At 42.7% G+C, this 17,085-nt stretch overlaps 1 protein-coding gene and 1 long non-coding RNA gene across 8 annotated transcripts in view; one reads left to right on the plus strand and one right to left on the minus strand.

Annotated features, from left to right (window-relative positions):
* Nucleotides 1-15,244, plus strand: part of NCOA7 (nuclear receptor coactivator 7) — an 88,956-nt gene extending 73,712 nt beyond the window's left edge. For 5 of the 6 annotated variants that reach the window (XM_072855787.1, XM_072855786.1, XM_072855790.1 and 2 more), the window contains 6 exons: nt 6,219-6,366; nt 9,956-10,081; nt 10,543-10,695; nt 11,240-11,335; nt 12,002-12,075; nt 12,977-15,244. In XM_072855787.1, coding sequence (XP_072711888.1) covers nt 6,219-6,366; nt 9,956-10,081; nt 10,543-10,695; nt 11,240-11,335; nt 12,002-12,075; nt 12,977-13,112 — 733 coding nt within the window. In that variant the 3' untranslated portion in view covers nt 13,113-15,244. Of the gene's footprint in view, nt 1-6,218; nt 6,367-7,603; nt 7,933-9,955; nt 10,082-10,542; nt 10,696-11,239; nt 11,336-12,001; nt 12,076-12,976 lie in introns of those variants that run through there. The other variant, XM_072855791.1, reaches the window with a different exon arrangement.
* LOC140649101 (uncharacterized) lies at nt 1,447-17,072 on the minus strand. Of its 2 annotated transcripts, XR_012041467.1 has the most exons (3): nt 16,866-17,072; nt 5,493-5,581; nt 1,447-3,099 (listed from the first exon to the last, which is right to left on the minus strand). It is a non-coding gene; the product is annotated as an uncharacterized lncRNA (long non-coding RNA). The 2 variants fall into 2 exon arrangements; XR_012041468.1 differs by lacking the exons at nt 5,493-5,581; nt 16,866-17,072 and adding an exon at nt 3,335-5,452.
* Nucleotides 17,073-17,085: the final 13 nt, after the last annotated feature.

Below are 17,085 nucleotides of genomic sequence, written 5' to 3' on the forward strand. Positions count from 1 at the left end.
CTCTAGTCTGTTGATGAACCAAAATAGGGAAATCAGTGATCACCCTTCTGGTGAATTAGATACCAGGAAGGAAGAATCTGAACTTGTGATCAGTCTCAGAGGTGTCTCTTTAAGATGCAGTTAATTTTTTTCTTTTTTTTAAACAGTTTTTCAGAATATTTAATTTTATTTTCAAATTTATAGCATGTGTGTTGTTTTAAGTGTTTATTTCTTGTATTTTAGAAATGAGTGTTTTGAGCAGACCAGTAGTGTGGAAGTTGCTGACACAGGGGAGGAGGGGGAGAGGTTTAATCCATCTGGAATGTGGCCATCGGGAGTGTAGCTGAAGATAGCTTTTGGTTTGCTTGCTATCTGCTGAATCCAGTCCTTGGCTCCTCAGGGATTGCAAAAGGGCGGGTTCAGAAAATTCTAGGTTGAAGTGTGAGTAAATACTTCAAGGAATTGGGGTGATGCTGTAATATAACACAAAGCCAGTTATTGCTTTGGGGATAGTGTATCTAGTGTTGAATAAAGCTGCTGAGCTGAACTGAGGTTGTCTCTGTTCGTTGCTCTGTGCAACAGGTAAATCTATTAAGCTTCTTACCACAAACTTGGAAAACAGCTTCTTTGTTTGTCATTTTATGAGCAGAAATTTTCTGATTAGTGAGGGGACCTAATCCATATATAAACTAAACTGTTGACAACTGGTTTATACTTAAGTTTTTAGAATGAGGAAAAAGTAATTTCTGCAGTGAGCTGTTGCAGCAGCATTTGGCTGTGCTGGCTGACAGGCCAGATCTTTGCTGTCAGGGCTGCTGTTCAGATCTTGATCAAAATTAGTGGTGAATGTAGTATAAGATTGGGTCATTTTGGTGCTATTCATGCATGCCTGTTTTAACACCACAGAGGTGCATAAAAGATCATGTAGAACTTGGGGCAAAAATTAAATGCGAGACCCACTCCTTCCACCACTTCCATTATATATTAATATAATGCAAGACCTGTCTTTGCCTAACAAGTCAGTGAGTGTTTTCTTCAAACTCTCTGATGCCTTCCCAAAGCAAAATGTATTGCTTCCTACCCGCTGGTGATGTTCTTGCACCAGTATTGTATCAGTGTTGTTACTACTGTTAGTTATCAGTGTTGCATCTTGAGTGCCATGGACAGTAGGTCATTTGGGGTAGCTTTGCAATGTATTTTTGATACAATATATCAAAATAATTTCCTAAGTTTAAAAACATTTGGAATGCAATTTATATTCATGTATGAAAATATCAATAATATCACTCTCATCTCATTGGCCATAAAGCAGCATAAATAAAAGACTTTCTGTCCAGTGCAGTCACAGTAGCTTGTTGTCATGGTTTAACCCCAGCCAGCAAGTAAGCCCCACACGGCCACTCGCTCATTCCCCCCTGGTGGGATGAGGGAGAGAATCAGAAGAGGAAAAGTGAGAAAACTCGTGGGTGAGATAAAGACAGTTTAATAGGGAAAGCAAAAGCTACACACACAAGCAAAGCAAAACAAGGAATTCATTCACTCCTTCCCATGGGCAGACAGGCATTCAGCCATCTCCAGGAAAGCAGGGCTCCATCACACGTAACGGTGACTTGGGAAGACAAACGCCATCACTCCGAACGTCCCCTCCTTCCTCCTTCTTCCCCAGCTTTATATGCTGAGCATGACATCATATGGTATGGAATAGCCCTTTGGTCAGCTGGGGTCAGCTGTCCCAGCTGTGTCCCCTCCCAACTCCTTGTGCACCCCCAGCCTGCTCGCTGGTGGGGTGGGGTGAGAAGCAGAAAAGGCCTTGGCTCTGTGTAAGCACTGCTCAGCAGTAACTAAAACATCCCTGTGTTATCAACACTGTTTCCAGCAGAAATCCAAAACATAGTCCCATACTAGCTACTGTGAAGAAAATGAGCTCTCTCCCAGCCAAAACCAGCACATTTTGCACCCCTTATTCCATACCTTTTACGTCATGCTCTGGTACCACACTATCCAATACAACCTCAGTAACCACCACCACCCTTCCCATCCTTTGATACAATACACAGATATCATTCCCTTAGTCTATGGACCACCCCTGTAAAATGTCTGTAAAATGTCCACAAAGTGTCCACTGAGTTCATTTAGTCCATGACTTTGGGCTCCGTCTGTTATGGTGGTCACTCAGGACAGGAGAGGTGGTGTGCTATGTGGAGTTACTGGGCACCAAAGCCAGCTCAGGTCAGGTCACTGCTGCACTTGCACTGCTTCTTGTAAGGCTTCTCCTCCATTGGTTCAGGTGGCTCCTGCTATAGTAATTCCTATAACATGCAACTCAGATCATGGGTTACAACAATTTAAAGGTTTTTGCATTACAGTCTCCACCCCTGGTTCCTTTGGACCAGACCATTGGGTTTAACATTGCAATGAACTCCTCCCCTTGCCACTGCTCCAGCTTGGACTTATCCACAAGCTACAGTTCCTTAAGGTTGTACCTGCTCCAAGTGGAGCCTTATCTATGAGCCCCAGTCTCTCCAGGGGTATACCTGCTGCGGCATAGACTTATCCACAGCCACAGTCGCTTTGAGGTGCACCCGTTCCAGCGTGGCCTTCTCCATGGGCTACAGTGCCTTCAGAGATATACCTGCTCCAGCATGGCCTTACCCACAGCCACAGTCCCTTCAGAAGTAAATCTGCTCCAACATGGCCTTACCCATGGCTGCAGTCCCTCCAGGGGTGTACCTGCTCTGTCATGGGCTTACCCATGGCTACATGCTTTGAGGTGCTCTAGCATGACCTCATGCACAGCCACGGATGCTTCAAGGTGTACCTGCTGCAGCATGGACTTATCCAGAGCCACAGATGCTTCGAGGTGTACCTTCTCCAGGGTGGACTTATCCTTGGGCTGCAATACCTTCAGAGGTATACCTGCTGCGGCACAGACATAACCACGGCCACAGATGCTTCGAAATGTACCTGCTGTGATGTGGACTTCACGGCCACAGATGCTTTGGGGTGTCCTGCTACCATGAGGACTCATCCACAGGTCACAGTCCCTTCGACTCGAGTTCACACTGGAGTTCCAGCCTGTCCAGTACAGCAGCACAGCAACAGCAGCGATGCCCTGGCCATCTGCCAGCCCAGGCGCATCGCCATTGCTGTTATCAAATGTTCCCAGGCACAGCAGAGTAAGATGATAAGCAGTACAGCAGGCAGCGAAAGCAAAAAGCAGCCACTAACAAGCTGCTTTACTAGACTCTAATACACAGTTAGACAAGCAAGCCTCATGGCAAGCACAGGAGCCTGCTGATTAATAGCTACACAGCAATAACAGCTATAAATTCAATCTAGCACATTCCAGTCAAACCTGTTGTTATCTCGAACCCTTTGAGCCGCATGTTAGGTGCCAAAAAGGACTGTCATGGTTTAACCCCAGCTGGCAACTAAGCCCCACACAGCCGCTCACTCACTCCACCCCTGGTGGAATTGGAAGAGGAAAAGTGAGAAAACTTGTGGGTGAGATAAAGACAGTTTAATAGGGAAAGCAAAAGCCACACACACAAGCAAAGCAAAACAAGGAATTAATTCACTCCCTCCCATCAGCAGGCAGGTGTTCAGCCATCTCCAGGAAAGCAGGGCTCCATCACATGTAACAGTGACTTGGGAAGACAAACGCCATCACTCTGAATGTCCCCCCCTTCCTCCTTCTTCCCCCAGCTTTATATGCTGAGTATGGCATCATATGGTATGGAATAGCCTTTTGGTCAGTTGGGGTCAGCTGTCCCAGCTGTGTCCCCTCCCAGCTTCTTGTGCACCCCCAGCCTACTCGCTGGTGGGGTGGGGTGAGAAGCAGAAAAGGCCTTGGCTCTGTGTAAGCACTGCTCAGCAGTAATAAGGAAAATATCCTTGTGTTACCAACGCTGTTTCCAGCAGAAATCCAAAATATAGCCCCATACTAGCTACTATGAAGAAAATTAGCCTATCCCAGCAAAAACCAGCACACTTGTGCAGTATCTTAATGTTACATAGTAATTAAAAAACAAAACAAAAAAACAAACAAAAAACCCAACCAAAACCAAACCAAACCTGGATTGAGTTTGTGAAGAAATTGGTGTGCAATTTCTTCACAAATACACAGTCTGTAATCACTGTGTATGTTAAATCTTCCTCTGATTTGCATTTAATTACATTTTTCCATGGTCTCTTAGTGTCTGCTGTTAAAACAGCTTTTGTCATCAGTTGTGAAAATGGCTCCATTTTCAGCCTAGGCCCCCTAGCCCACTGCTCCCAGCAGAGCTGCTCATCCATCTGCAGACTGCTGCTGCTTTCCTCGCCTTGGCAGGCTGCGGGAAAGCTGCACTGGAGGGGAGACGTACTTATCTTTTAAAATTTTTAATTTTTTTTTTTTTAATGGAAGCCTCTGGAAACATTATTAATACAGAGAGAAGACTGTTAGGCTGATATTCTTTATAAAGGCTGTCAGTAAATCTTAAGTCGTTTGCCTTCTGCAGCTGTTGTAGGTTTTCTCTCTTCCTACGTGGCCTCCCGGGAGCCGAGAGTGTCCTGGCGTGTGTCACACCGTGACCTGCACAGCGCAGCTGAGTTAATCAGTGACTACAGGGCTGCTTTGCACTGCCCGCTTGATCACAGTGGTGCTTACCTTGGCACGTAACAGGGGAGATGGACATCTCGAGTTGCCTTATGTACACATAACTACAGATTACTCAGTCTAGGGCAGCTCCTTGTTGGGTTCAGCTCAGCAGAGAGGCACCCATGTTTTTGGACACTAATAGAGAGATTGATTATTTTGCTGAGAAGTCTTGCAATGGGTATCGCTTACAGTATTAGAGGGTAAGTCTTTGTGTGCTCTTACTACATGGATTTATGTTTAAATGGTATGTAGATTTTCCACCCTAGTGGATTTTGAATAGTAGTAGGTCAGTAATTATGTTACAGATTTCCTCAAGGTCTTGCAGAGGAAGATGCCTTGTGCTGGGACAGAGATAGTAATGCAGAATTTCTTTGTTTATAAACATGTGTCCTAACAAATAATTTCCTCATTTTAGCATTGATTAGTTCCTCAGTCAAGAAGTAAATCTCACTGATTATCTATAATATAAATTTGGCAGACAGGTTTGGTTTATGAACATATAATTTGCATTGATGTTGATGTAAAAGACTTTTCACTGAGATCATGCTGCTGAGAGGGCATCCGCTTTTTTGGAAGTTTCTTTTTTGAGAGCATGCAGATTTTTAAGGAGGAACAGTAACAGGGGTTGAGCCTTGCTTATCTTTTTCAGTCTTAGCATGCTGCTCCATTGATTTTTTTGGTTTGGTTTGGGGAGTTGGGTGAGTTTTGATTTGTTTTTTGTTACTGTTTCTGTGGGGTTTCCTTTTGTAGGGCAAGATGTTGCTTGATTGTGACTCCTGTTAATATGTAGTGTGTAACACCCTGTAGTTAGTACCGTTGAAGCTGAGATCTGGAAGAACAACTTGTAGCACAACTAGCTGGAGTCAATACCTACCTGATGTTTCCGTGCACTTATGCAGGGCTTTGCATAAAGGGACGATGATTAAGATGGTCCTGATGCTGAAGGATCACTCTTCTGTGCTCCTGTTAACGGAGTGGAATAGGTAGCATAAAGCTTAGATTTAGACTCCTTTTGAATTATCCTTCTACAAATAGAGCATTCCTAGACTCCTGATAAATAAGATATCAAACTATACAGATGAAACCTATGAAAAATTGTTTGTATGTATAGCTTAATATGTTATAATGAGGGTTTATATAACTTTATATAAGCTCGTATAAGCATATGAGGGCTTACAATACCTTAACCTCATAAGATTAATGAAGGATCATAATCTAGTCAGGCATATTTATAACAAAGTTGTAGGACTCCTCTGAATTTGTTCCTGTTTCTAGGCCAGGAGCTGTGGTTGGACTTCAAGCCTTTGTACACGTATCACAGGATGTACAAACCCTCTCCCACTACCCAAACACAAATATTGGGAAGTAGCTCCCCCCCCCCCCCCCCCCGTGACTGACTTGAAGACATTCCTTTATGGAAAACCAGGCTGCCAGGTGGAAGGAGCTATTACCTTGTGTGGTATGTGAGGGTGGAAGTACATGGGTATCCTGTTTGTATGGTTGTCCCTTCTTTGTCAGTGGGCAAAACCTCAGTATTACATGACAGCGCTGTGTTCATGGACCACTGCACAACGATTGTCGTCTCCTCTTCTGTTTACAGGGTGGATCACTTGTACACATTTTTTGTTCAGTGGTCACCAGAAATATATGGGAAAGATGCGAAAGAGCAAGGTTTTGTTGTGGTAGAAAAGGAGGAGCTTGACATGATAGACAACTTCTTCAGTGAGCCCACTACTAAAAGCTGGGAGGTGAGTGCTTTCTACTGTTGTATGAAGCATGTGCATATCAAGTGTGCATCCCCTGTTAAGAATCTCAGCACTTGCTCTTTTGATGATTTTTATGGTGTTTCTTTATAATGCTTGCTGCTTCATATATAAGTCTATTCAAGGCTTGTATCTGTCTCATGAATGTACTCATATTCCTTCAGTCCTCCTTTCTTCTCTCCGTAGAAAGAGCAGGCAAACAACTGGGAGCTCTGTGGTGTGCAGCTAGCAGAAGTTGTGTAGATATTTTGGTTATGTGATGTTAGCCTTTTGCAAAACTATATAGGTGTATGTAGTCAGCGTTGCTAAATTAATGTTGTATTTATATGCTACAAATAAAACCTCCAAAATGTATATGTACACATAAACACCAACAGAGACTCCTGTGTGCTGGTTGAAATGAATTGGTATGTGATGTTGTGCCCTACCCTTGCTTCTCAGGTGCACGCAGCAATACTGTTTGAATATTGGTTGTAAGATGGATAGGTTTTTGACTGGGACTTTGGCTTTTTCATATGGGGGCTTTTGCAATCTGTTTTAACTACTTGGCATGCCTGTGTTTGTTATCTGTCTGTCTCTTGTGCATGCAAAGCCTAGTTTCTAAGGGAAATAAGCTCGCACGCATTTTTAAATGGTATTTCTGAATGCTGAAGCACTTGCTGTGCTAAGGATATGGGTTAAATTAAAAAACAGATAGATTCCTAAGTGGGAAATATCTCGATGGTTATTTAAAAAGTGATCTGATTTTTTGTCTTAAAGATAAACTTGCTTTTAAAATTCTACTGCTGTCTTTTTTTTTTTTAAGCATTTTTATGTTCAAAGTATGTTGTCCTGTTCAAAAGCAGAGCTTGGGAGTGGGGCTTGTCATTTGAAATGTAGCAACATCACCTCTAATCCCAAATAGCTTTTATTTTTACAGTTTTGTAGTTTCTTAATGTTGGTGCTTTGTGAACTGCAAGATGAAGAAAAAAAAGTCTGCATTCCTGGTTTTGCTCAGAGCTGAGCGCAGTCATATATTGCACTAGATTTCACTGTTCGGTTGTTATTTGCATGCCATTTTCATAAAACCAAAATGAAGGAGGAGGGCCAGTGATCCGAAGAACAGAGGTGGGAGAGATCTGGCCACACTGGGAGCTTTTTTCTCATTGTTTTATTTAAATGTGTATTGGGAGAAGAATTAGCTGGAAACAGCTTCTTAAAGGTGTGTCTCTCTTATTTGTAACATATTCAAGCTTTAAAAATTTAAAGTAGGTCTGCCAGGAAGTCTCTACTGAAAGTCCAAATTTGGGCATGATTACTGTGAAAGTTTCACTCTCCCTTGCGGGGAAACAGAAAGTGTGATTATAGAGAAGCATATAAGCAATTTTATCACAGCGTGCCATGGGCAGTAGCTGTCTGTCATGCTTGTGGGCAAGAGCTCTTGCCACTACAGCAGGGAAGTGTAGTGGATACCACAAAATAAACTGGTAGATGATGAAAGGGAAGCAAATGCCTTTGAATATTCGAATTTTTTACTGTGCCAGACCTGACCAGGAGGAACCTTTTGTGGAGGTATGTTGAACTGTATCCCTGTTTGAACAGCATGGATCTGATACAGCACTTCTGTCCTAGTAAAAAATGCGCTCTGTACTCAGATGAATTTTAACAGGGTTAAACAGGGTTTAAACAGGGTTTCCACCCTAGGTAGCTTACTTTCTCAGTCCCATAAAATCTTTAAAAGATTTTGTAGATCCGGTTTCTGTAGTGGTTGATTGTTTTCGTCTGTTTCTGCTTTTGTGTGGTCTGTAAATATCTGATCTTGCAGATCTCTTTTTTTGCAATAGTTGACTCCAAACTTCATTCAAATGTGCGCTTCAGTTATAGACTGAACAGGTATCTATGCAGTGAAGAGGAGGGCTTGTCTGTCTTTGGAGTTGATTTGCAATTTACAGCTGTGTTAATAGATTTTCTGTGGTTGCCTATGTCTGTGAGTTTGGTTGCATTTTGCTACAGATACCTCTGTTGCTGGTTGATTTACTGTGATACTTCCCCTCCCTCCTGGGGTGAGACTATTCCTAGAAAATAGTCTTCGAAAGAGGAGTTGAGTACTTCGATATAAGATGAAAAAGGTGTTCATTAAAAAAAGAAGAAAAAAGCAAAATAAAATAAAAGCCTGGGAGATGAGGAGGGAAGGAAAGCCATTCAGGAGGTGGAAAAAGAATGAGGATAAAAGCAGAAAGACCACTGTCCTTTAACAGTTTGTTGGGTTTTTTTAAAATGATCTTAATTTTGCAGTGCAAACCTTTCCTGAAATTGGCCATATGAAAAATTTTCCAGCACAGAATTCCCTCCAGTCTTAGAAGACCCAGGACTAGATCGCACTGAGCTTGGGCTGGAGGGGCAGGATGCAGCTGTACAGCTCTTCCAGTATCACTGGCCAGAATACCCATACTGCCCAGGGGCATGTAACAACACTAACTCTGCAGGCTGGATTTTGCCTTGTGGTGGTCCTTCCTGTCTTTTCTTAACCCTGCTGTGTGGGTTGGAGCACCAGTGCCTATGTGCCCTGCTCGGGGCAGCTGCCCTGGGTTCAGCTCCCGGCGTCTGCAGGTGAATGCGGGCTGGACATGAGTGCGTGCAGTGGATGTGTTGCTCATGTCCCACTGGAGATGCTAGGTGTGACTGACAGTATTAGAGCTTTTTCTTACCCATGGTAAACTCCTCACCAGTCCTGGTTTTCATGAAAAGCTCCTTCTCTGTGCTTTGTGGTGTGGTTAAATCTGCACCTGGAGTCAGTCCAGTGGATTTGTTTTCTTGCCTGTGGGGCAGGTGTGTGTAGAACCTCCAGGCACTTCCTGGCAATTGTCTCAACTGTTGACAGCTTCTGCAAGTTCAAGCAGTGATCGTGAAGGCGTGGAGGAGTTACGCAAAACTTTATCCATGTGTAACGTGAAAGTTGTTTGGAAGCCATATTTGCATATGGTGTGTGGCAGCGACACAGTGTGCTCTGCAGGCACATGTTGAGGTTCCTGCCCCAAGACAAGACCTGTGGCGTGATATGCTTGTGGAAGGAAGACAGTTTAAGGTTTCCTGTTTGTTTTGTATTTAGGCCTCCTTGCTTCCCCTTTTCTTTCTCATCAAGCCCTATCTCTGAGCTCTTGATGTTGCTTCCTATTTGCCATGGTGGCACCCAGCCCCAGCTAAAGCCCCGCTGCTGGGCACAGTGTGCCTCATCTCGCCTCCCGCTGCTATGTGGAGCCAAGGCTCCTGTCACTTGCTAAGCGCCCTGAGCTGCACTGAAGGGTTAGCAGCTTTCCAGCTGTGCCAGATGATGCTCCCTGCCAACCAGGAGGCCGAGCACCCCAGCAGCAGCTTGTCAGGAACCAGGACACCTGGACTGCTGCTGCTGAGGGGCGAGGCAGCGTCCTCCCCTCTGCGGTGAGCTCTGGTGCTTGATACAGCTATCCCATATGGTGGTTTTGCTCCATACAGTGTAACAGCTGAGGAGTACGTTGTTTTAAATTAATTCACTTCAACAGAGGATTGACAGCGTAAGAGCTATGCTTTAGGTTGGACACTTGTTCTCTTGCCTCAGATCATTACTGTAGAAGAAGCAAAACGACGAAAGAGTGTTTGCAGTTACTATGAAGAAGAAGATGATGATACTTTGCCTGTCTTAAAGCATCACAGCGCCCTCCTGGAGAATATGCACATAGAGCAGGTATGGCTAGAAAAATCTCAAGTTTCCTTGTTAGCTGTGGTGCTGTCTCTGCCCAGTGTGGGACATTCTGCCTTCTGGAGGCAATGCCAATGCTTTTTAAGAGTATGGAAAGTACTTAGTATATTGGAGTGTCCTTGTGCTGCAGTACTGGCTCACCTGGAAAGCTTACTTTCATGTTTGGCAACTCTGAGTTGTGATATTGAGGACTGGCAACTCTTTCAGTGCTCGGAGAGGGGGTGCCAGTTTTGAAATCTCTTTCACAGATGTGATGTGAATGCAGACAGTTGGGCTCAGAGTACAAGGCCACATGCATGTGGCAGAGGTGTTAAGCTGCTGGCATCAGCTTCTCCTTTGACAGCTATTTTTTGGCTCAGAAGCACCTGCAGAAAGGGAATAGTCTGGGGCACCACCTGTGACCCAATCTGTTGAATATGTAACCATTTCCCCCGTTCATTGCCCAGCTTGCCCGGTGCTTGCCCGCACGAGTGCAGGGATATCCGTGGCGGCTTGCGTACAGTACACTGGAGCATGGGACTAGCCTGAAGACTCTGTACCGTAAATCAGCATCTCTCGACAGTCCAGTTCTCCTTGTCATCAAGGATATGGACAACCAGGTAAGGAGTGCTTGTTCTACAGGGGTTGGACTGAAAGGGCAACATTATAAAAAGTGATGATCATGAAGTAGTAGTCATACCGTGAAGTGACATTATACCAAAATAAGACATTGGTCTTTTCTTTTATATTTTCTACTGCTTAAACTATACTTACAGGCAGGAAAGTACATCAGCACTAATAGAAATACCACCTCCCAGAGCTTCATAATTGCAATGAGTGCTCCTTTTAATAGTGCCCATGGAAGTATCTTCCTTAGGTATCTCAGTTAACAAGCTGTCACAAATAATGCCTCTGTGGAGGTCTAGTACTTCAGTAGCTCCTAGAGTCGGCATTCCTGTTGCCATTGTTGTAATCTGGCTTATAACTTGCAGGATACAAAAGATTTGCAGAGTACTTGCTCATCTGATGTACTTTACTAGTTGGTTCTTCTAATGTGAAACACCAGCTCAGTTGCTCTTTAGACAGTATGTTGAAATGTTTGGGGTTTTTTCTCTTGAGTTTTGCACTGTCCTCAAAAGTAGTTTGATCATTTTATTCTGACAGATATTTGGAGCATATGCTACACATCCCTTCAGGTTTAGTGACCATTACTACGGCACTGGTGAAACATTCCTTTACACATTCAGTCCAAATTTCAAGGTAAGTGGGTTTTCACTTTCTCAAATAAGATTTTTGGGTTCCACTTCTGAAATATTTGAGATTTTTATGAAGACAGCGTATTTGAGTTTAGAAGATGTGCTGGCTGTTGATGAATGTGGTTAATCACTCATTGCTTCAATGTAACGCTTTAAGCAAAAGTGGCAGGAATTATCTGAAGTGCCGAGAGGACAGTCTGTAAGAGTGAGGAGAGGGTTTTAAGTGGATTGAAGGGGGAAGCAGGGAGGAGTAAGAAGTGGACTGTCAAAGACTCACCTTGGAAGGCAGTGATGTCAAGAATAGGGTATAATTTCACATGTGCTTAGGATCACAGTGACAACAAACCAGAGATAAGAGTGCTACTGAAATACCCCTTAATGTTCATGGCTTACGCATTTTTCAATATTGAACACATTGTTCCTTTTTAACAGAATGCCTGTTGATTTAGAGATGCAAGCAGAATTTTAAAAAGGATTAGGGTGCCTTGTTCATAGTTTTAAATATGTATTGTTCCTTTGCTTTCTACCTATTACCTCTTCCTCCTCCCTCTTCAAGAAAAAAATAAAATACAACCACACCAAAAAATACCTGCTAAGAGTCGGTCCCCAGTAGTTTTAGAGTACAAGAATCCTCACAGTCCAAATATATTTGGTTCCCTCCCTGCCTCAGGTATTCAAATGGAGTGGAGAGAACACCTACTTTATCAACGGAGACACCAGCTCTCTGGAGCTCGGAGGTGGAGGGTGAGTGATTGTTTGGTTTTTAAATCATGTAGCTAATTTTTTTTTTTTATGAGAATAGGGACAATGGTAGTTGCAAGAAAAACTAATCGGTAAAATGGCTGAACTTACTTTTAGTAAACTGTTTAGGGCAGATGCCTCAGCAATCTGATTTCTGTTATATTCCCAAAGGAATTTCCATTGCTTAGAGTGACTGATGTTAGGCAATTAATTTTTTTTTTTTTTTGAGATCGGAAAAAGACCAGATGTTTTGGGTAGATACACATCTCATTGTTGAAGAGGTTTGCCACTGGAAGACAATCTCTAATGGCAGTTTTGTCATCAGCTTCTAAGGTTTCTCACATGGTCCTTATTAAATTGTCATTATTCTGTTGCTACACAGAGCAAGGATACAGACAGTGCTTAATCAGGTCGTAAATTTCAGAGGTCAGTGGGTGTGAAATCAAGGGCTAAGGCTATACAACTAACTAAAGCTGACTGCAAACTGCACCACAGGACATCTGGGCATGGGTTGCATAAGGAGTGTATAAACACCCCTCCTCCTCCTCCTAAACCAGAAGGGGCCGTGTTCACATCCAAACAACCAGGGAAGGGACCCTGACCTCCATGCCCTGGTGTTGGTCACAGCCACAGCCAGCGGTGAGAAGAGCCGAATGGCACAGGGGGCCACGGACGCAGTCTCGGTCCTGCACTTTGTCCCGCTCGCTGGCGCAAACGAAAGCAAGGGGACTGCTCTGCGAGCTTCTTGGCAAGTACTTTGCCAAGATTGAGCTCTTCACATTTGGTCTAAGAGATCCTTAGTATTACCTAGATTCCTCCGTATTGCTCCTCTGGTTGTTTCTACAGCTTCCAGTATTTTTGCTATTATATATAACCTGAAATTTGTTGTGTATTTCCTTTTTAGTGGCCGGTTTGGCTTATGGTTAGATGCAGATTTGTATCATGGGCGAAGCAACTCCTGCAGCACCTTCAATAATGACATCTTATCTAAAAAAGAAGATTTCATAATACAAGATGTAGAAGTATGGACATTTGAATGAAGTACGGACTGCCTTAAGGACTGGATCCATTAGGCACTTAAACGCTAACTAGAAGGTGCAGGCTGCCTCATGTTACACGCTTTTTCCTCAAGTTTGTACCGGAGCATGACTACGCAAAAAAACCCAAACAACCAACCCAGGAAAAAACAGCTGGTTTTGAGAGGCAGTAAGGCACAGAACAGTAGGAGATCAGTCTGAAGTGTTTTTTACTTCCTCCTCCAACATTCCTCTATCAAAGATATGTTGCTTATGGAAACATTCATGGTGTATAAGTTGAAAACTTTTTCTGTAACTGTGAAAAAGATCCTGTGGGAAAACTATTAACTATCTAGTACATTCCATGTGTATTTATGTTCAATGTACAAATGCTAACCAAAAATAAAAGGTTACTTTACCAAAATCTACAGCATACTGTTTGCCATGGAAAAGAATCAGAGCTAGGGGTACACAGCACTTAAGGGAACATGTTTTTAAAATATTTTTATTTATTGTTATTGTATAGCAGGGGTTTTTTTGGTAAATGTATTAGCTATGAGGTTTTTTTCTTTTAATGTTTCAAATCTCAATTTGATAAATAATGACTATTCCGGTAGGTTTCTTATGCGTTGGCATTTATTCTGAATCAATTTATTTGATTTCTGAAGTTAATTGTTATATTTTTATTTTGTAAATGAGATTTGGTTTTCATTTTACCCTAATTAGAGGGTTTGTTTTCTGGCAGAAACACTTGAGTGCATAATTCTGTTTTGGTTTTTTTCCTGAGATGAGGGAGAAGGTGGATAGTGCTTCTTATTAACTCTGCTGCCTCATTCCTGTTAATAGATTATTAATTTTGGCAGCATATGGAGACACTGGGCAAACTGCCACCTTGTATAGACTGTATCAGCTCTGTTGAAGTCAACAGAATTGGGACAGCATGCTCTGAGCATCTGCCCTAGTATTATTCGACTGTTTACGAAGGACATTTCTAAGAGAGGATTGTTTTTCTCTATCACCACCAAATGATTCAAAATAAGCCACCCACTGTGCTTTTATGAGCACTTCTCTATGAATTGAAGAATAACTGCTTTGTTAAGGAGAAAATACAATTGAGATTTAGAGAAGAATGCTGTTTCCTTAACAGGCCAGGTCATGTTAGTGTAATACTTGTTTTCTTAGTAATTATATATATGATTTCCTTCCCGAAAAAGACTTGAAGCAACAGGCTGGCTTAGGATTTGACAGGCAACTAAATATTATTCATTGTTTCTCATGAAATAATCAGATACTTTTCCCCCTCCCCCCTCAACACTGAGAAGACTGCATGTTACAAAATAAAAATTTTGGGACATAGAGTGTGACAGAGGACTGGCAATCTTCACTGTCTGCTAAAGAATTCTGCTTTCCTATATGCTGTGGTTTTGTTTACACAATCCAGACCCAACCAACATTAGGATGCTGTCCTGCCCTTGGACTTGAATGTGTTATGGTCCTGAGAAAGGCAGGTTTTAGAAATGGTAGTGTGCTTCCATGCATTAAACAGTACAGTCTAATTTTGGAATATTATTAACTGAGTGATACAACTCAATTTAGTTACTGTTCTTCCCTTTTTGAATAGATTTAAAAAAAAAAAAGGCAGCCAAGTGGGTGTTCTTTCAAAAGCATTACTAAATCTTAATCCTGCACAGAAATTCCACAGTTTAAAAGCCAATGCTATATACAGTAAGCCTGTAACACGCTGCACGTGAGCTTTTCACACTTCCTTTCTATGTGGTCTACTACAGCCATAAATAAAGTTCTTAACTGGTAATGCTGTAAAATATTTTGGAAGTTGCTAACAGCATAATGCTTGGAAGATACCAGGAATATCTAATACTGTTTGCTCTTTCAATGGTGGGAGACCACTTAATAGTTTAAAAAAAAAAAAAAAACCCAAACCAACCAAGTTCAACATTTTACATACATTTCACTATTGCTACCTAAAACTTACGCCATTATATTATCCTTGTCAGAGCATATCTAAACGCTGTGGTCTATATTCAAAACAGTGTTGTTCAATCAAAATTCTGTGACCCTTGAAACTATGAATATTGAATATATGTAATGCAGTGCTATCACAATATTTTCAATAAAGGAATTTATGCATTCAGAAACTTGTTACAGATGTTTTCTTCTATTCAAAAACTTTAGTACACCTTAAAGATGAAAGGATGCAGCTTAAGTTACAGGTTATGCTGACAAATACCTACAGCTCCCCTCAAAAAGAGAATTCCAGCAATGTTGTATTTTGGAAACATGGCTAAGGAGACGGGGGGCCTTTCGTGTTTTTTTTGTTGTGTGTTTTTTTTCTTCCTTGTGTGGTATGGCATCTCCTAAAATAGAGCTGTGTTTTGAGTTCGCTCAAAGACAGACTGTGACAAGGGGGTAAGAAATAACCACTAATCCTGTTCGAGTTTAACAGTAGTTTAACTACTAGCTCTCGTTGCTTCTCTCAGCTGTAGTGAATGACATGTACTCCCCTCATCGTCTTTGACCATCCTGTTCCCAGAAGGCAAAAGTCTGTGTACATCATTTTTTTTACGCACCCTTTTTATGTTGCTAAAGTGTTCATGTATTTTTCTTTCTGTCCAAGCAAGACAAAGGCATACAATGTCTTAAAAGTACTTGGGTTTTGGCTTTATTTGCTTTATGATATACAGAGGGGGCATTAAGAAAAAATAAATTACTATTATGCATGAAACAGAACAAGTACGCTATCTGTGAACCTGGCTTTGAGTGCAATGGCGGTAAGAATTTTCTTAATGTAAGGAAAATTACAGTTACTAGTAATTTTTCTCTCAGAGGGAGAACAAAAGCTTGTTCTTGCAACATGAAGCATATGTACTTTAGTGGTACTTGGATAAAGATTTTTGATTCAGGACAGCGTTGAAGTGCTCATTCACAATAAGGCTTGTAAGTACCCAGGTACGTGCAGATGTTCAGTTTGCTGGTTTCAGTGCAGTTTTTGTAGCAGATGTTTTGTACAAAGCTGGCTTTAGAGCAAAGTAAAACCCAGTAACTTTCAGAATAATCCTCGTGTGTAAACATTCAAGATTTCACTTGCCTGTTCGTAGCAGAGAAAAGGAGCAGGTTAGCTCATTGCAAAGGGATTGCCTCATGCCCTGCAGGTCAGCAATTGCTGGCACATGAGCTTCTTCAGGTGGAGTACCTAACCGTGTCCTATTTGTACAAGCACAGCTCGCTTGCTCTGAAAGAAATGCACTTTTGGAAAATCTCATTCTAAATTTTGCAGCTCGTTACTCCTTTAAACACTACGGCCTATCGTCTGTGGGACAAGTACTTTGTGCCACTTGGACTGCACAAAGAACATAAACATTGAAATTCTGTGGTCAGGGATTCTGCAGCTCTGCAACTCTAGTGAACAGTGCATGGGATTTAAAATACAAATTATTAAGAAACCATTTTTAGAAATTGAAGGTTAGCTACCACTTAGAAAGACCCTCTGTTAGCTTTGGAAGCAGCTGATACGATGAGGGTGGTGAGGCCCTGGAACAGGTTGCCCAGAGAGGTGGCAGATGCCCCATCCCTGCAAACATCCAGGGTCAGGCTGGACGGGGCTCTGAGCAGCCCGATCCGGTTGCAGATGTCCCTGCTCCTGGCAGGGGCCTTGGACCAGATGACCTGTACGTGTCCCTTCCAACCCAAAGCATTCTGTGATTCTATGAACTGAATGAGCTCGGAATGCAGTCACGTCATTTTATCCCCAGTTCGTACCTTTTTTCCAGTGAAAACGGGGGCTGAGCGGGCTGCACGTACTTTTATTGGTGCTTCGGAGGTGTCGGTCAGCGTGCCGCACGCTCGGAGGAACCTGTCCGCGTCAGGGCTGCATCTTCGCCTACGTAGAGCCCCGCTCGAGCCGTCCCACACCTCGTTAAAGACGGTTCCTCGCGCCGGGGCCGTTGGAGCGCGCCCCCCCTCGCCCACGTGCCCGGGG

This window comes from Ciconia boyciana, chromosome 3, assembly GCF_034638445.1.
Source record: "Ciconia boyciana chromosome 3, ASM3463844v1, whole genome shotgun sequence".
Classification (NCBI taxonomy): Eukaryota; Metazoa; Chordata; class Aves; order Ciconiiformes; family Ciconiidae; genus Ciconia; species Ciconia boyciana.